Source organism: Bidens hawaiensis, unplaced genomic scaffold (assembly GCF_021521415.1).
Source record: "Bidens hawaiensis isolate Kalapana, Puna unplaced genomic scaffold, B.hawaiensis_p1.1 tig00002343_1, whole genome shotgun sequence".
Taxonomy (NCBI): domain Eukaryota; kingdom Viridiplantae; phylum Streptophyta; class Magnoliopsida; order Asterales; family Asteraceae; genus Bidens; species Bidens hawaiensis.
This window is the reverse complement of record NW_027491127.1, coordinates 1,538,617-1,558,951: the sequence shown is the minus strand read 5'-3', so window position 1 is coordinate 1,558,951 and position 20,335 is coordinate 1,538,617. Positions and strand designations below refer to the sequence as shown.

At 38.7% G+C, this 20,335-nt stretch overlaps 1 protein-coding gene and 1 pseudogene across 3 annotated transcripts; one reads left to right on the top strand and one right to left on the bottom strand.

The window, feature by feature from the left end:
• Positions 1–5,803: 5,803 nt before the first annotated feature.
• Positions 5,804–8,108, top strand: LOC143618867 (oxoglutarate-dependent flavonoid 7-O-demethylase 1-like; annotated as a pseudogene). Its single transcript, XR_013151093.1, has 4 exons — positions 5,804–6,161; positions 6,512–6,758; positions 7,385–7,707; positions 7,802–8,108. The product of XR_013151093.1 is annotated as an oxoglutarate-dependent flavonoid 7-O-demethylase 1-like (transcript).
• A 7,311-nt stretch (positions 8,109–15,419) lies between these two features.
• Positions 15,420–19,200, bottom strand: LOC143618938 (serine/threonine protein phosphatase 2A 57 kDa regulatory subunit B' beta isoform-like). Of its 2 annotated transcripts, XM_077090990.1 has the most exons (3): positions 18,965–19,200; positions 17,683–18,861; positions 15,420–16,172 (listed from the first exon to the last, which is right to left on the bottom strand). In XM_077090990.1, the coding sequence occupies exons 2-3, from the start codon at positions 18,814–18,816 to the stop codon at positions 15,864–15,866; spliced, it is 1,443 nt and encodes a 480-aa protein (XP_076947105.1). In that variant the 5' UTR covers positions 18,817–18,861; positions 18,965–19,200; the 3' UTR covers positions 15,420–15,863. The 2 variants fall into 2 exon arrangements, with proteins under 2 accessions (XP_076947105.1, XP_076947104.1); XM_077090989.1 differs by having other exon boundaries at positions 17,683–19,200.
• Positions 19,201–20,335: the final 1,135 nt, after the last annotated feature.

Genomic DNA, 20,335 nt, shown 5'->3' with positions numbered 1-20,335 from the left:
ACTCGTGCTCTGGACGAGAACGAGTTGCCCATCTTAGAGCAGACCGCGGGTCGGTTCGTGGAGGTTTACCCGCCAGGCCAAGAGATCCTGAGCCACCGACGGCCAGGTAAGCCTATCTTCTACCCTGAACCTCTCAATGCTGTGCCTGCTGCTGGAGTTGACATTTCTTCTTCTGAGGAATCCGCAGAAGGTCCTCCACTGGTGCGGAAGAAAAAGGCTGCCGTCGGGAAAGGCAAGGAGAAGGTGGCCTCTACGGCCGACCCGGTAGTCCTATCTGACTCGGAGTCAGATAGTGCAGAGGTGGCGGGGGAGCCCGGTGGTGAGGAGACCACCGCTCCGGAGGCTGTAGCTGTTACCTCCGGGGAGGCAGCGACGACGACGGTTACCGGTGTCAAGAGGCCGGCTCCATCGGGTTCGCCCCCGCTCGTCCGTACGTTCAAGCTCAAGAAACCCCGTAAGTGCCCCCATAATTCTTGTCTAGATTTGTTGTTTCAAATAAATTTTTCTAACACTTTTGCTTGTGCAGGTGTGGATGTTGACGCATTCCAGGGTGGAGTTGGAGCAAGTATTCCCCCGCCAATGAGGGAAGGCTCGGTCAGCCTTCCCGAGGCGTCGACCCAGGCGTCTGTGCCTGCTTCCGCTGGTTCCAGCCTTCCTGAGGCTGTTCCAGCTGAGAAGTTGTCTCCGCCGGCCGTGAGTGCAATTTTTACAGCATCTTTCACGGAGCCGGCGGTTACTGTTGCTGAGGAGGTGGCGCCAACAATGGCTACCACAGCGGCTGCCACTATACCTGCGCCACCGGCACCGATGGCCGGCCCATCAGGTACGCGCCGGGCTTCCCGCCGATCTATGCCACCTTCCCGTCTACCTGACCTGTTGGATGGATTTCCTTTAGGTTCAGGTGATGGGTTTGGCGGCTATCGGCCTGTTATTGACCCTACAGGTACGTAGGGTTCTTTTTCCTTTGTATACTTTTATCATCTTTTCCTAACTGCCTTTGTTTCTTTTGCAGTGTCGGATTCCAATGAAGTGTATGTTCCAAGATGGAACATACGCCGAGGAACAACCCTTCGTACCCCTGTGGAGTGTGTGGACTGGGCTCGCCACGCTGCTCCTCATGGTGCGTTGGGGGAAGCCATGGCTAGCTACCAAGAGGGTAGGCTAACCAATGAGCTTCGGGTTCTCCAGGCCCGGACGCAGCCCCGCGTCGAGCTGCTTTGTCGTGAAAACGACAAGTTAAAAGCAGCCCGCGCCAAAGATGTATCTGAAGCGCGGGCTCTTCGGGAGGAGAACCGGCAGTTGGCCGCTGCCGCAGCCGAGAAGGAGAAGGCATTCAAGGCCCTCGAGGTTGAAGTCCAGGCGCGACTCGAGGCCCGCTCCAAGGCTGCCCAAGCTGTGAATGAACAGCTTCGGCTGGCCAAGGAGACTGCGCGAAACTCAACTGAGAGGGCTGCCAAGGCTGAAGCTGTTGCTGAGCCGCTTCGCGAAGAGAATGAGCAGCTTAAATGCAAATTAAAGGCTCTTCAGCATGCTCATGACGCCTTGGCAATGGAAGATGCCAAGAAGCTGCAGGAGATCCTTGACCAGATGGGGGTGCTTGACCGCACTGAAAGGAAACTCAAAAGCGTCGAAGAGGCTGCCGCCAAGGAAGTTCAACTTGCCAACCTTGATAAGAGCGGAGCCGAACGTGCTTACAAAGAAAGTCAAGCTACCCTCCAATGGCTGCTTCGAGAAGCGTTGCCTCAGGTATCTTTATCTTTTTCTTTACGCTTTCCGCTCGTAATTAGAAAATGTTCTAACTTGTATTCTTTTGTAGGTTGTGCGTCGGGTCCTTTCAGAGACCTCTTATGACGATGCGATGAGCACAGCCCTCAACGCTTCTCATGAGGATGGGGAGAAGACTGGCTTCCTGCTTGGTCTAGGGTTTGCTGAGAGAGGCTTTCCGCCCTCCAACTTCCCTTTATTCAATGTTAATACTGAAGCTGCTTATGACCAAGCTGTGAACCAGTACGCTGCCTTCCCGCATCCAGTGGTGGAGAAGGTGAACGAAGCTGCTGCTGCTGATGATGGGCTAAACATCCTTAAGGCTTTCCTTGGGCAGCCGCGCTCTGACGGTGCTGGTCCAAGCGGAGGTGGCCCTGAAGCCTGATCCTGAAGGTCCCTTCCCACTGCTAAGATAGACTTCGCTTTGTATAGATTTCTTTTAGGCGGGTAGTTACCCGGCCACTGTTGTAATATATCATTGAAATATACGATTGTTATTCCTTTCATTGGATTCTTTGCTTTATAAACTTATGACTTGCATACTTAGTTTAAAATAGCAATTTTCCAAGTGTTTAGAATAAGAACCTTTGAACGTGGTTGATAGTGGGTTAAAGTTTCGCTTCCTCCTTCGTGATTGTGCGGGTAGAACCGTCACTTGCACTTGGTAGGATGGCTAAACTTTAACTTTTATCTAACCTGCGTGCTGGTTTTTCTTACTTTTTGAGGATAAGTTAACCTTTGAACGTGGTTGATAATAGGTGTGAAGTTTTGCTTCCTCTTTCGTGATTGTGCGGGTAGAACCGTCACTTGCACTTAGGATGGCAAAACTTTACCCATACCTGACCTGCGTGTAGGTTTTCTTACCTTTTTAAGAATTTTGTTTTGAACCGTTCGACGCGCGGTTGTCGATAGGTTAGTGTTCATTTTCCTTTCATGATTCATGCGGATAGACCGGCACTTTCATTTAATGGGATGAACTCCTTCAACTGACCTGCGTGAAGGTTTGCCACGTTATTGGGTTCGTGCGGGTAAGACCGCCTTCCCACGCAACGACTTCACGTAATGTGAATGTCGTCACCAGTGTTGGATAGTTTTAACCGTTCGACGCGCGGTTGTTGACAGGTTATTATTCAGTTTCCTTAATGATTCATGCGGATAGACCGGCACTTTCATTTTTGGGTGCTGAACTTTTTCCCCTTCAACTGACCTGCGTGAAGGTTTGTCACGTTATTGGGTTCGTGCGGGTAGGACCGCCTTCCCATTCACTGACTTCACGTAATTATGCGGTGAAAACCGGCATATTAGTGTCCAGAAAAGTATAAATGTAAAATCATCAGCTTCGATATTCTTAAAGAGAATCATTTCCATTAGAAGTGGCTCTTGGCCTTCTCTTTACAAATTGGAATTGATTACATGCAAACTGTGTAATTGAACTCCCTTCCATGTTGGGACAGGAGTGCCATCGAGCCGACACGCACCTGTTTCGGGATCTCGTTCTTTACGCAGCATGTAGTCTCTATTGAAGCTGATTTTTTATTCGTGTTTACCCCAGCCGTGGTTCCACACGCACCTGCCTGCCTGCTTAGCTTTTATTTCGCCACGAGGTGCGCGAGCGTCCCATCTCTGACGAATGTTTCGACCATGTCTTTTACGTCTATGCATTCTTCAGTGTTGTGGCCTTTTGTTCTGTGATAGTCACAGTACTTGCTCCGATCAGCATCGTGACGATGTCGGATTACTGGAGGCTTTGGCCATGGGAGTTCTTCAGTAGCAAATATGTCAGTGACGCTTTTGGTAAGTGGCGTCCATCTGGAGTTCCGGTGCGGCTTTACATTATCCCTTTCACCCAATCGGTGCTGTAAGCCGGATGAGGTGTCAAAGTTTACCCTTGACTGCCAAATGCCTTGCTTCCGTTTTTTGTTCAATCGGGCGGTGAGGACGTTGTCCTCTCTCGTCCTCTGGGTGTAAAGGTTTGTGCTCTGCGGAAGGTCTCTACCCAGTTGCTTCTCCGTTTCCGCATAGCGTTTGGCTGCTGTCATGATGCCATCCCATGTGGATGGCATTCCATCTTTACCCGTTAGGGTGCGGATAAGCTCTGGGTCCTGCGCGCCCTGGATGAAGGCTGCGCGAACAAGATCCTCGCTGATATTGCCCAAACTTAACTTCTTTGAGTTGAAGCGAGTGATGAAGTTTGGCAGAGATTCATCTTCTTCCCGTGTGCATTTGAGGATTGTCCATTGCTCCTCGGTATACTTTCGCTGCTGGCTGAAGTGTTGGCTAAACTTCTGCTGGAAGTCTGCCCAGTCGTAAATGTGGTTAACCGGTAAACGATCGAACCAAGCCCTAGCAGCCCCCACCAGCGTCATTTGGAACATGTAACACCACGTGGGTTCCGTCCAATTGCTAACGGTTGCCCCCGCTATGAACCTGTTCAAATGATCGTCTGGATCAGATAGGCCGTCATATGTGCCTGTGTTGGGCATTTGTTTGGCACTTTTTGGGGCAATTGCTTCCGCAATGTCCCTTGCAAATTTGGACGTTCCCGCATTTGCAACGTTCGGTCTGTACGTTTTGGAGAAGTCTCGTGAACTTCCACCTGTGCTTTTTGGTTTGAAGGCTTGTCCAAAATGCCTTCTCGGTTGGGAGTCCGTTTCCTTACGCTTCCCTTTTGCCCTATGGCGAGGGTTCGCGTCGGAGTCGGATTCCTCCGAGTCATTGTCCAAGTATTCTTCGAATTCGTCGGCCTGTTGGACGGAACGCAAGCGTTCGTCCAACTCAGCTTGGAATTCCTTTTGTCGTGCCTCCGCCCATGCCTTAACTTCATCGAGAGTTTGGCGGGGGAGTCTTGTTCGTTTTTTAAACTGGGTATCTGTGAATCCCAGTGGGCGATTATTTACTGCACTTGCCCCAGCTTGGGTAACTGGGGTAGTGTTCGTAAAATTTACTTCACTTGCCCCGGCTTGGGTAACCGGGGTAGTGTTTGTAAAAACTGTGTTGCCGGTATTCCCTCCAGTAGCTGGGGTTGTGGTTACCGGAGTTTCTTTAACCATCTTTCTAGAAGTTTGAAAAAACTGGAGAAAAATGAAGTTCTAGCTTTATGCACGGATGGCGCCAATGAAGAAACACTAACCAGACCCCGGGCAGATTACTGGTAACCTGGGGGTTGGAGAGCTGTTTCCCACGAGGGGTTAAACCCTTGGAAGATGGTTCTTCTGATAACCTGCAAAACAGACACCGTGAGCTCGTCACTGAGAAGGGGGGGGTTCCTCCTTGTGACCACCCTCCGGCGTGAGAATCAGACTAGATTGCTCTTTAAATATAAAAGTATATTAAGAGATTGCTAGAGCAGATATCAGGTATGTATGATAAGATAAGATGATCATACCATTGGGGTATTTATAGCCGAAGGTAGGTTTCCAAGGGGTTTAGCCGGCCCAACACGCTACCAACTGTAACCTATGCACGTGCCCTGCCTGTGAGTGGTGGATAGGTAGCGGCTGACACAGAGCAGGCGTGTCGTGCACTCTTCCTCTTCTGCCAACTACAGGCTAGGCACGTGGTATGGCAGGAGTTGGTGGGTAGGCGGCGGCTATTGGTCACAGTGCTGTGGCGTGCTGTCTGCCATGCTGCTGTCAGTGAGCTGTCGCATTCTTGGTCAGATCTTTTGTCTGTACCTCGTCAGGTATCACACAAAAGATCCTCCATCATACGGACTGGCTCATTTAGGCGGGAGTTTTCCCCCTCCCGCCTTTGCTCATTCCTTCAGGTGACACTGGGGAGAGTTAAGTGCCTAGTGCGTGTAGCCATGCTGCGCGGGTGGCCTTCCCTCATGGCTTGTATCCGAGGCTGCGGGAACAGGCGGAGTCCTTCACCATGGGAGGCATTTCCTGCGGGACCAGCTTGCATACTGCGCGTAAGGACGTCACTTCTCTGAGCATGGTTGGTCCTGCGGATCCAGTTGGTCTCTGCGCAGACGTCCCTGTTTAAGGTGAGTCTTGCGGGTCCAACTGGGCTCTGCTGGGACCTACCTCTTCAGTGGCCATAAATCTACTGGTGGGCCACGTCAGAAGCTCTTAAACAATATATACACATGTATGCATTTATAAATGAAAACATAGTTATTATTATTAAGTGAGAGAAGTGTCATGGAGGCAAAGGGTAGTAGATTGGGGACTTCAATTTTGGTACCCAGTGTACAAGAACTTGCTAAGGAACACCCGATCAACGTTCCGTCCCGATATGTTCGCCATGATCAAGAACCTCAAGTCATACCTTCTTCCTTGCCTCAAGTACCTATCATTGATATGGAGCGGTTAGCATTTGAAGATCATTCGCGCGACTCCGAATCCGAATTACAAAAGCTACATCTTGCTTGTAAAGACTGGGGATTCTTTCAGGTAAATTAAATTAATTACATAGTTCATAATTTCATACTCCCTCTGTCCCACTATAACTGTCCATATTTCCCTTTTTATTTGTATCATTACAAGTGTCCACTTTCAAAATTTATTAGTCAATTTTCAAATTTACCCTTAAACACACACAACTAACATTAATAAACATTATTGATGGACCTACTTTTCAAAGGCATTATTGTCATTTGGTAAGAAAAAAAGTAATCATTCAATTAACCTTAAACTTTGTGTTTTTCAAACATAAACACTTGTAATGGGACGTAAGTAGTATTAATTATCAAACCTCTAGTTGAGTTTCTTAAGGAACATGATTGACCTATTGATAATAATAGATAATAAATCATGGAGTGAGTTGTTCATTGGTGGAGAGAGTGAAAAAGAAACACAAGAGTTCTTTAAGTTGCCAATTGAGGAGAAACAAAAGTTTTGGCAAACACCGGATGATGTTGAGGGATTCGGACAAGCGTTTGTCGTGTCCGAGGAGCAAAAACTTGATTGGGCTGATATATTTTTCTTGGTTACCCTTCCTCATCATAGTAGAAAGCCGCACTTATTTCCTAACCTACCTCTACCATTTAGGTAATTCACTCCTCCCGTTGTCTGTGTTACACTGCTAGAAAACTAGAAAAAGATATGCTTTTTTACAACTGAATTCGTAGGAAATTTGTTGGAAAGTCTAGTTTCTAACCGTTTTCTAACAAAAAAGTTACGTTGAAAAAACACATGCTTAAAAATCGTTTTTAACCGTTTTACAACAATTTTTCTTACAAAATTGCTACAAAAACATGTGGTTGTAAACTTCCTACAACTTTCCTACAAAAACTATTTTGATTTAACATAATGTTTATTAGAAGTTATTGTAGCAAAGTTAAATTGTTGCAACGAACATGACTTATTTAACCTACTAATTATCTAAACAAGTCGAATGGGTTGGCTTGATGTAAAAGAGTTTTAACATGGTTGTAAACTGGTTAAATGGGTTAGCGGATTATGAATATGTTGTATTCTAGTCGTAAATAATTTGAAACGTATTGGTTGGTCGAATTTTGTAAAAATACTTTTTATATTCTAAATTTAACAGGTCAGTTTATTTATACTAGTCAAACAATATAAACAAAAAATTAAACTATTTTTACATACATGTTTTAGTTATTTGTACAACACACAAAGTGGTTCATATATAAACATTGGTGTTTTTTTAACAGAGACACCCTAGAAGAATATTCAAGGGAACTTAAGAACACTGCCATGAAAACTATGTTTTACATTGCAAAAGCAGAAGATGGAACCTAAGGACTTGTTGGTAATGTTCGAGAACGGAATGCAGTCAATGAGGATGAACTACTATCCACCATGTCCACAACCCGACCAAGTCATTGGTCTCACCCCACACTCTGATGCGGTTGGGATAACCTTTCTTCTTGAACTAAATGAAGTCCAAGGTCTTCAAATTCGAAAAGATGGTGTTTGGATTCCAGTTACACCACTTCCTAATGCTTTCATTGTTAATATTGGAGAGATCCTAGAGGTCATTTATTTCTTGAATCATCACTTATATTTAACATATAATTAATATATTATGATTTGATTTGATTTAAAGAGATCGATATGTTGCGTTCCAGATGGTAACAAATGGACAATATAAAAGCGTTGAGCATAACTGTGAACTCGGAGAAAGAGAGGTTGTCTATAGCTACATTTCTCAACCTGAATATGGAGGGTGTAATAGAACCAGCTCCAAGCCTAATAACGCCTGAAACACCCCCAAAGTTTATTAGGGTATCTGTTGCTGATTTTTTCAAGAACTTATTCTCTAATGAACTTAAGAGAAAGACCAACCTTGAACAATACTACATATAAAATTCTATATGTAACAACATAAAATGTCATGTATCAAGTATCGTGTATTTATATGTCTTGGTAAATGACAATAATAATCGGTGTATGAAATGAGAACTATGAGTTGTATTATAAAATTTTCAGGATTATCAATCAATGATCTGAATAACTGGTGGTATTTGACTATCACATTGTATTTGTTTATGTTTTTCAATATTTTATCAATTAACACATACTTATCTTATTTTTTGTGGCCACCTTTAAATATTTGTCTACTAGCTTTTATCCCTCATATTAATATCTTTCTTTAGTACATTTAATTAATAATAAAGGAATACTTGTAATTTCACTTTTTTTTTCTTTTGTTCTTGAACTAAATCGACACACAAAACACATTAGCATTTTTCAATTTTATTTTTCTAACTTAAAAGATAATAAAATTATTTATAAATATTTTTTCCAACTACACATATTTGATAAAAAAAAAATCTCCTCCTAGCCCAATGGTGATACCATTGCGTGGGAGTACTCGCTGATTATGGAAGAAAATGGAAATAGGGACTTTGTAAGTGAGCCCTCAATCTTAATAATCAATCATCCATCATCTTATGATTAAGAAAAATATTTATCATATGGAACATTAGAATATTGAAGCACAATAAGCAAATATATAGAATTAAGAGAGAGAACACAACGACACAACGTATGCACGAAAATTTAGAATGACTCGAATGAGTGTTAACGAACCCGTCTAACACTTGTGTTCTTAAACTGAAAGTAAATCATTTATGTTTGGTTACAACATTACTATATTTCCCTTTCAAAAAACGCCAGGTCTTATACATAAAACGTTGATACATTGTTGCGTAACTATAAATATATATTGCGTAAATATGTAGATGTTACGTAATAATTCATTAATTTGTTGAATATAGCGCTGCGTATTTGTATTTATATTGATGTAATCATATGGATGTATACACTCGTCAATTCATTTACGCATGTATTCGTTGTAACTATGTTTTTGAAACTGAACTAAAATAAAATCCGTTTTACTATAGGTTCATTTGTCGGTCCGGTTAGATAAACCGGACAGTTTAAAGAACCAAATTTAATTATATTATATACGTTTATTTTATAAATATCAGTGATAAAATATTATAACAGTTTTATGATCTTTATAGATAAAAATTCAACACGGGAACCTTGAAAGTCTACATACATACACCAACGAAGTCTCAAACTTGTCACTTCACCTGTCTTTGACTAGTCTTTTGTATTTCTCTAGATTTTATCTTTCGTTTGTCAAGGAGGGTGTGCAGGTAATTAGACAGGAAATTTGGATACCAAACTTTGTGGGGCGTAACTAGATAACTTTTTTTCTTTTTCATTACTTTCATGGTGTGCCTTGAACACGTTTTTTACAACATTTGAACTGCCCGAACATTCAAGTGAACATTTTTAAAATGAAATGTCAATCGTCTGGATAGATTTTGACGCTTCAAGTCTGACTTGTCTAAAAACATCATCAAAAGGAAATCCATCACTCTAAGAAAACCCCCTTGAGTTAGGTTAAAACTGAGATCATAAGACGTCAAGCCTTAACCATCTCACTCATTTCATTGGACCAGAAGGCCAATTTCTTATCGGATCGAACTAATATTGAGAGAGAGAGAGAGAGAGAAAGGCGGGGGAGGTAATTAGGAATTTCGGATAATGTGAACTCGGCCGAGACCCAATTTCAGGGGAGCCCAATAATCTCAAATTGAATTAAAATGCTCCCAGGGAGAGAAATATTGTCATCCTCCCAGTTTTTCCTTAAAAAAATCATATGAACAAAGTTAATGAGCATTAGAAGATGTTTTAAAGAATCATAGATGGTTATTAGCAAATCTTTGTTAATCACTTAGTTATATTTGTGTATGTGGGCAAGCTGTAGGTAATCATGTTTTGCAACCGATACGCTGCCAGCAGTTATAGTGACCAAACAGGCTGCCGCAATAATAGTGAACGTTTTTGCGACAGCCTGCGAACGATTTGCGGCCGGCCGGCTTACATCGTGGCCAGGGTTCAAAACCGGTTACGGCATTTGTTGAAAATATGAAGTATACATATTGTTCTTTCAATTTGTATCCAAAATATATGTGCTTACTTACATGTTATTTGGTGTATTTTGTATATGGGCTTGTTCGGTGATCAATGGGCTTGGATGCAAGCGAGATGGTTTGGGCTTGTAGCAGTTTGGTTGTGGGCCTAAGGATTGTAGGCTGAAGTTGTTGCTATAGATAAACATAAAAGAGAAGACATCGTCTTCCAGACTTGATGATCGGTTTTTTAAGTTTTACTCTCTCAACATTCGATCAACAAGTAATCACATCTATCATAGCAATCATCAGCCGCTTGGATTCGACATATTCTACTGAATTTAGATCTCGATTCTTCTTTGTTTATGATTAAGGTTTGATTGTTTCTTTTGGATTCTTGATCAATTGTATTCATTCGTCACAATGGTGATTGATAATTCTGTTTATTAGTCTTTCCATAGAACGATTGTTGATTGTATCTTTAGCTTTGTATTGTGATCGAGTTTGATTAATAATAGTCGAAGCATGATTTCTGACAGCATCTAACGTTGCGAATAACTTCCAACCAAATTGTGGTCGTGTTCTTTTCACACCCGCTATAACCAAATATCACTTGTTAACGCCCGTTAATAGCCACCATTAACTATTACAAGTAAATGTAAGTCAACATGGAATGAACTTTTGGTAAATGTAAGCCTAGTGCCTCGTACTTAAAAGGGCGGGTCAAAGCGTAGGTGTATCGGTTATGAAGACTAATGAGTCATTATTATTGTTTAACCCATACAACTTTCCTTTATTATAGCCCTAACGGCTCGCAATCAAAAGGATGGGTTAAAGCATGGGTGTTTGCTAAACTTGTATCTATACTTCTCCACAAAATATTTTGATATTCATCAATGACCCATCCTTCCACGTAATTGGTATCATAGCCAGAATGACTACTAACTTAGTACGGATCTCTAACATCTGAAAACCATCTCAAGTAAGGTCTTGAAGAGCAGGCCGGTATAGTCGACAAGGGGTCATCGTAAAGTCTTAGAAGTGTAGTGTGAAGATATAACAGTGTTGTCGAAACTCGATAGTCCAAATCTAGTCATGTCAGACCAATTTCTATGTCGTTCCAATTCGAGCTTTAGACACTCACCCGCGTCTAGATTAGATTGGTTATACGAAATTTATTTAGTCCCATATGAATCCAAAATACGTATCAGTAGTATACCTTTAGTTAACCCTTATAATGCTTTTTGTAAAGAGATAATATGTAAAACAACGCAAGAGAACTTGCGAGAAATATAGGAAGAAGTGTTCATTTAATTTTCTTCCTAGGATTATAAATTGGGGTTATTTTTTTTTGGGGGGAGGGGGGGTGTTTATCTAGGCAACGAAAATGCAAGTTACAAAAACATTACATAGTGCCTGAATCACTTTACGGGTGATTAAGCCTACATTATTTTAAACACGCTATTAACACACTATTAAACAAGATACATAAATATTAAATAACTTCTTCCGTAGATTAGTCTTGAAATATTATTTCCGTAGATTAGTTTTGAAGAATGTTTTGTGGTTCGAGAGGGTCCTTTCATTCGGATCTTGATCTGCAATTACTTCCACGACTTCTTCTCGAATATTTTATCATTTAAATTCTTCGTTAAAAGGAGCTTGTTTGGAAGGATTAGAAGTGCCAATCTATGCCATTATGAAGACTTTTGGGAAAGACGTGGTGGTGTTGAGCCATTTTCTTGGTATTTATAGGCCTTTGTTCTGGATAGGAAATCCGCAATGATACTTTATTTTCTTTTGATGTGTTTAACAATAAACATCCACTATGAGAACCACTTAGCATATTATAGCAATAGTGCTTGAGAGCACTTTTCTTTTGAATTGAAGCATCTTTTGGAAAGATGACATGTCATTTTTAATCAAAAAGTTATGACCTACTAAATGGAACTGGAACTTCTCAATTCCTGATTTGACCGTCAAGATTTCTATATACATGGAGTGATAATGTTATTCTGACACTTGAAGCGTGTCGCTTTTGTCTCCACATAAAGACCTTACACCTTTGTCGTCTTCAGTGAGTATGGTTGTTGCCCGGTACTTGTCACTAGCGTCAGTCAGTATGATTCTTTTGTCGGTTGGCGTGGGAATATTTAAAGGTGACATCACACGGCTATTTTCTTCAATTCCTTTACAGCTTCTGCATTTAGACCATTATGATGGATTCTTTTTCAACATGGGGGAACAGATTTACTATGTCACTTGATAGCTTTGGCAAAAAAATCAGCCATTTAATTAACTAGGCCAAGGAACTATTGTACTTTTTGTGACGTCAGCTTGTCTGTTCTTGGGTTATGTGTTGCTGAGATTGATACTTGGCTTCGGAAATCTTCATACCAAGAAAATTGGTTGTATTCTTGCCGATTTCCGTTTTCTTTTCTGATAACATAATCCCATGTTGCTGGACAACAAAATGAAAATTTACCCAAACTTCAATCAATGAGGCATCCCTCCTCCTAATCCAAGAACATTATTACATAAATGTCATTTTTAAGTGAAATTTATCGTTTAATGTAAACAGTATATTGTTACTATCTTCAAATAAAACTTAAGCATACCCGAAGGGGAAGTTGGATAACATATATGATATTAAAGCTCAAGAACACGTCATAATTGTTGTCATCACCTCGTAAGCTTACATCAAGAAGCAATCCGTAAGAGGTAATTAAGAAATGAAAGGATAGGGTGACATATTTTGGTGGCTATTGTAGGGGGTGAGTGGTGGTTCGTTGGTCGCATAATAAGATCATTCACATTCCTTTTCATATCTTTAAATGTATAATTATATTAAATTCAGTACCTATTTTTTTAATTAAATAATATTTTTTTATACATTTTCTCTTTCATACACTCATAACTACTTAAAAAAATATATTAAAAAATTATAAATGTTAAACAATAATTTTTCGAATATACATAAATATCATTGCTTTTTCTCGCAACACCCTAAACTACTCCCTACATTATCGCAATTCCACTCACAAAATATGGGGATAGGATGTGAATGCTCTAATATAATACGTAGTTGGATAAGATCTATGTAGAACACAAACCAGTTTATTTTAAATGCAAATTTATTTTCATCCTTGTTGTTTATTTGACTTGAACCCAATACCTACCCTCTTAAACTTGGATATTTAAAGGTTTTTCCTTTGCCAATGTATCGTCACTCCATCGGTAGTACACAAATTTGTTGGTAACACACTAAAATTAAAGACTCATGTTTCAGTTTTAAAAAGTTTAAAAAGTAAATAAGATGATATAAATGAAATTCTATTGCTTTTGCTCTTAAATTTAATGAAATATGGATAAATTTTTTGGTTATTTATTTTATATATGTATTTATTGTATTACAATGTACAAACAACTTAATTAAAGTGGAGTTAACACTTTTAAACCTTCACAAATACTCCTCTCTTTTTAAAGAGAGCGCTAAAGTGTTCCAAGCTATATGTTTGATCGTGACTCGGTATTTGTGAAAAGAGAGGAACACGTTAGTGCACTCGGGTCTCTCGATCCATATTTTTAACTTGGTAGAGGAGATTAATGTGATGGGATTTCTATGGATAAAAATTAAAAAGCTACAATAGAGTCTTAATCTTAGTTGGAAAGATCGGTGTTCTTTCCGGTTGTAACGGGGTTTTAGGGTGTTTTAAGCGGGTGTTGCTCTTGTATTTTTAATTTGGTGGCCCTCTATGCTTTGGTGTAATCCTTTCTAACGTCTTGCTAGTGCTAAATGATGTGTTTTATTGGTTGTTAAGAAATAAAATGGTGTTTTTAATGGATGGTTAAGACTCGGGATTTTATGATCTCAAGTTTGAAACATGACTCAATTGGATTTTCTATGGTGGTGAGTTTCCTTGATGAGTATAGACTCAGTCAGATATTAGGAGTAATAGTCTTCCCACGCTTGCCAATTATCACACTATCCAAAGTCTAACATCGCATGCCATTAATTAATTTAGCCCCACGAACAACCAATTTATTTTAAGTTAATGTTCATACTACACCAAAGTTAATGTGCATATTATACACACTACATCCTCAATCAATATTACATTTTTTTTCAAATGTTTTTTTTTTAATTAGATTATTATATAATCATAGTCTTCTACTTTTCAAACAACTATTTAAAGATTTATCAAACGGTCGCTTAATTTGTAGGGTTGCGTGCATGAGATTGGGAGGCGTAGGAATAACAACTTTCTTCTATAATTCCACATTTAAGATCTTTGACGACTCAAGCCCTCATGTTTGATCTTTCTAACTGTAACTCGCAGAGTTACTAATTCTATATGTTAGATCAGCAGTTTTTTTTACTATAAGGCTATAACTTTCAATCAGTTCGAGATTAATATCACTATGTAGACATCTTAATACTCCAAAGCTAGAGACTTGACTTAATAAGACGGAAACGAGTGCAAAAAAAACAAAAACTTTATTATAAGGAAGTCTTTTCTTAACTTGGCCAACATTCACTATATCTACCCCCATTTTTAAAAACTTTATTTCAATCACAACAAAGAAATGAAATCATAACTCTTAACTTGTCCTCTTACTCAATTGTGAAGGTCTCTCGGGTGTATGATCCAATCAGTCTTGTGATGAAGAGAATTCCGATCTTCACTAAGAAAGGTTTCGTGACTTCGTCATGACAACTCAATTTATCCGATAAACTACTAGGGGCTCCGCATGGTTTAATACTCACCACGATTAACATTACTATGTAGGCATCTTAATACTCCTAAGATAGAGGCCCTTTGGTAAACCCTACATTTGTTGGTTGTAAAGAGGGGAGGAAATTTTTTTCTCATTGCTCTTTTATTAACTCCTGATGCTCTTAATATTTTTATATAATACATATAATACAACAGAATTCACATGTGAATTTAATGTAAAAATCTTAATGAGAGCTGGAACCTAAAACTGGGACAAGTGCTAGAAACCGAGACAAGAGCAAGGATCCAGAACATGGGCATGAAACCGGAACAGGGTCAGGAATTTAGAGTAGAGACGGGAACATAAATCTGGAACAAAGAAGGGATCAGGTTTCTTAAACGAACAAGAACATCGGTAGGATTCATGTATAGGAAGAGACGGCAGCTAACGTTTGTACAGGGAGTTTTATGCCAAATACCATGTAAAGTGATTATAAGTTAACAGAATCAATTACTATTGAGGTGAACCCAATGTATACAAAAGTTGCAGTCTTTTACCTTTATATTCTAACATTTTTGGAATATGCATGTATTTAGACGCATAAACTAACGATATTGAATGAAGAAAACGGTAGAAACTGTAAATGAACCATTTTACCAATCTGACTGACCCAACCAACTCAGCCAGTTCGGTACATTTATTCAGCACAGTAAACAAACAACAATTGAAAGTAGAGGTAAAACAATCATACATGATACAACCATGAAAAACTTGATCCAAAAAGAAGGCACTTCCATCTAAAGCCAATCATATATCAAAATATGTACACCTTAAAATTGTAAAAGCAAGAACTTTAACAAATACAACTTTACACACTTCTCTTCACCCATTCATAAAACTTTGCAACAATATAAAAAAAAAGAAAAAAAAAAGAAACCATTTCTAAATCCAAAAAATCACATCTAAACCTAAATCTACATCCGGTTCGGTTGCAGGGGTAATAACGGAAAAACAAAGACTAAAAAACAACACTGAGATTCACTCACCTTATTTGATGCACATCAACACTACCTTCTAATCTTTGCCATGTTTGTTGGCGTTGATCTTGAACTGTTTTGTCACGGTCCTGTTTCTCTGCATAATGCTTCTGGCACTCTTCAAACAATTGCATGTCCATTTCTATAAACATTTTTCTGATGTTGCTCGTGAGCCCATGAACCGCAGGGTTCCAGTGGCCCCGAATGTTGGTCTCCAGGGCTTCAAAGATGATTGGTAGAATCACAGTTCGGTTCTGCGCGATTAAGCTCACAATGTGCTCGTTGTTCCACATGAAAAGGGCTCGTTCTGCTACCTGTAATTAATGTCACCGCATCCGTTACACAAATAGTAAAGTTAGATGGGTAAATTACAATTTTTGTCCTTTATGTATAAGGTAACTTGCAGATCGTGTCTTTTAACTTTAACAAGTACACAAAACGCCCCTGAAATTTTTATGCCGTCATGCTTTTCGCCATTTCCACTAACTGGGCTAACTTTTTCTGTTAGTTTTTCAAAAATGAACATTTTGACCTTACTTATAAAGAACTAACTGTGTTATATACAAAGTTATTTTCTTTTTTATGTTTTTCTTTTACTTTTAATCAACTTATTTATTTTATTAAAATGTAATTTCTTTATTAACTTGATATACTTTTGTTTGTTTGATTGAGTTATTTAATTTTCTAGATTATTATTATTATTATTATTATTATTATTATTATTATTATTATTATCATTATCATATTTTAAACAATGTAATTGATTATTTAAGGGGTGTAAACAAGCAGAGCCGCTTGTGAGCTACCCGACATGCGAAAAATTGAAAAGAAAACAATTGCGAAAATTTAACATTTTGTTACTATTTCTAGGTTATCCACTTTTGCAACCGAAAATCCGAGTAGCAAAGCTAATCCAACGAAACCATCATTTGAATCAACAGGTAAAAAATCAAACCTAAAACCTATGGGACAGAAATAAATAGAGATAAGGTGTACATATTTTGATATATGATTATAGGTATCTCGGCGGTATCTCGGTTATCGGAGCTTATTTGAAATATCGGTCAGAATATCGGTACCGATAATATCAGCGATATTGACCGATATTTCACCGATATTTCCGATATCAGTGTTTTAAGTCTTAATTTTCAACTTTTAGTGTTTAATGTTAGTGTTTTGAGTCTTAATCAGTGCATACTTGCTACAATTGATAGTGTTTTGCAAGTTGCAAAAGGATAATTTGTTAATAGTATGAGAGTATACTCAATTGTTAGTATTAAAGTGCTATATATATAAATTCTGCATGATATTAAAATTACCGATATACCACCAATATCTCACCGCGATAACCGATATCTCAAATATATGTCCTCGACCGATATCCGATATTTTTCCGCATTAACGGTTTAGTTGCTTATCATGATGAATTACATTTGTTTGATACAATATTTGTCGATATAAAGGTTAATAGAAAAATACGCTGGGAAAATACAAGAACTAAAATTGAAATAAAAGTTAAAAACAAAAACAAAAAGTCTTGTGTTGGATTGGCACTGAATATGCATTTACTAAAATTAAGAGCAAAGCGGTCATTTTTTTGAAAAACTAACAGAAAAAGTTAACACCGAAAGAACTAAAAGTGTGACAACTTATAAACTTCAAGGACAGTTTTAGTACTTCCTGAAGTTAAAGAACATGATCTGCAAGTTACCCCATACATAATATTGACAAAAACTATAATTTACCCAAGTTAGATAGTGTTATGAGACTGACAACATTGACATTAAAGATCCCGACAAGCATAAGATTGAGGAGATTTCAAACCTGAAATTGAGGGCTATTAAGGCACCGAGCTAGCTGTTTAAAAAGAGGAACCATGCACCGTTGGAACTCGGTTGCTTGTGTCGCTTCTAGAACTTCTTCAAGCTCTCCGAGAAATAGAACTTCCTTTTGGCAGTTAGTGATCGGCCAATATTTTAGCAAACCATTAATAACAGTATCAGCCAATTTGTTATCTTTCTCAACAAACTGAATGATACAATAAGCAAGCTGCTGATGATAAGTAGCGATCGATTTAGGTTTGTGAAGCGGTATAAGCGCCCGAGCAAGAAACAACTTATGTTCCTCTTTCATTGGCAACGCAAATCCATTAATTATACTTCCAAGAATCTCCAATAACTCAGCAATCCCACTATTCCTTTCGGTTTCATAGATAAACTGATAAAAGATATTATTGATCGCTTTCCTAATAAACGGGCGATGCACCATAAACTTCCCGTATATTCTATGTAAAATAGTTTTCAAATATTCACGCTCACGCGGGTCCTCAGTATCAAACATATCGAGCAACTTTAACACAAACGAATGATCAATAAACTTTTTGGCAATCTTAGTATCAATATCTGTCGAAATAATATACCTCAAAAGAAGCTCATAAACAAGATGCAAATGCGGCCACGACGGTTCAAGATACGGCTCATCCTCATCGGCCTCCATACTCACCGACCCGGTATTCTCATGACCCGCAGGCGGCAAACACCTAAAAATATTAACCGAAATCATCCTAATCATCTCCTCCTGATTCGCCTCACTAACTTTACTCGAACCCGACTGAACATAATCAACAAGATCCACCAGATTCACCCGCTTAATCTCCTTCTCCTTAACCGACTTCAACGTATCCGTAAAATCAAACACGAAGCTACACACGTAACACTTCCTCGCAAACAACTGCTGCCTTTCGGAAACCGGCACTTCCCGAAACATCGGCAACGCCTCGACACTCCCAGTACCAGCCGCAACCCCTGCAGCCGACACGCCAGCATCCGGAAGCTGCTGCGACGCGGCTCCGCCTCGAGACGCGTGATTTACGACAATACCCGAACCTGAAACCGAACCGGAAACTTCGGTGGTTTTCGACAACTTCCGTTGTCCCCGTTTCATAATTTTATTTAACATATTGATCCAGTATCACAATCAAAGTACCAAATGACCAAATTAGCCCTAATTTCAAATCAGTAAGAAACCCTAGCTTCTTAAATCAGTTGAATAATAATAATAATAATAATAATCAATGAATAACGAAGGATGAAATGGATCTGAATACCGTTAGGGTTTGTAACACTGGCGGTGGTGACGTCATTGATCGGACGGTTGGAAATTGAAGGATTAATAATATTAATATTATTATGATTATGATTATTAATAATATTATTATTATATCCAGATCGAAGAGATAATTTGAAATGAGAGAAAGAAATGAAAGCGAATGAATGAATGAGTGATGTGATATGATATGATGATAAATGATAATTGGCCAATACGTGTAAAGAAAGAAAGAAATAAATACTTTGGGTTATGATTTATGTGACTTACATAAATGGTCCCTTGACAGTATTTAATTTTGACAGACAAGCTAAATAAGGAAAATTGGCCTTTGGGAGGTAAGAGGCACTGCCGGCCCAACAGTTTAAAAGGGTAAAGCATGGGCTTAGGGTCACCACATCTCCATTTTTGACCCAAATAGTTTAATGTTCTTTGATTGGAGGATAGTGATGAATCGTATGTAGTTTCCTGACATAATTACATTGGATACTAGTTCTATATGACACACCCATTAATATATACAAATCCGATAAATTTATCTCATTTGATATTAGTGATATGTCCAGCATTGTTTCTATTGAAATTTGTTTTGGTTTCTAGTTTTGATTTCAATAGTCTTTAGAGCATTGTGAAATTAACTCTACTTTCTTTGAATTATTTAGAATTTAGGTTTTCTGAATCATTTAGTTTTTATTTTATTAGTCTACCGTCTTGGTTTTTTAAATTTTAAAACTCTTATCAAAACGCAAAAGGCGCCAAAAGCGTTACATGGTGTTAAGTTTACAACTTATATGAACACGCACAGATATATATTGTAACTTTTAGGTATTATATTTTTTGATTTTTTCATTTTTTCATTTTAAATATTATTGTTCTTAAGATGCATAGTTGATTTTGGTGGTTTAACCTGGAATTTAGTGTGTGTATATGTAGGAAATAATTTATAAACTTGTAAATATATGGGTGAATACTGAATACTCTATGATTAACTGTATATTTGTCCAGAGCATGTCACTATTCCAAAGAATAAACTAGATAAATAAATCTTGTTCATATGGCTTGAAACATAGTACTTTTTTAGTCTTGGTATACCTGCTACAATCATTCTTTAATAAAAACTAAAGGCATGCTTTTAATCTATATTTCTACTGTGACAAATTTGGATATGGCTGTAGAAATTATAAGGTACTTATTATCATTAAGTTTCCCAGTTGATTGAACAATTGCTAATTGTACACTTCGTTATGCTAATTTACTTCCAACTTAAAAGTTAAAACTGAGTGACTGTCCATGAAATACTGTGGTGGTTGCCTATCGTTTTAAGATTTGTTTTATGCTAGCAAGCAAACCACTCCTTGCTATTGTAGTATTA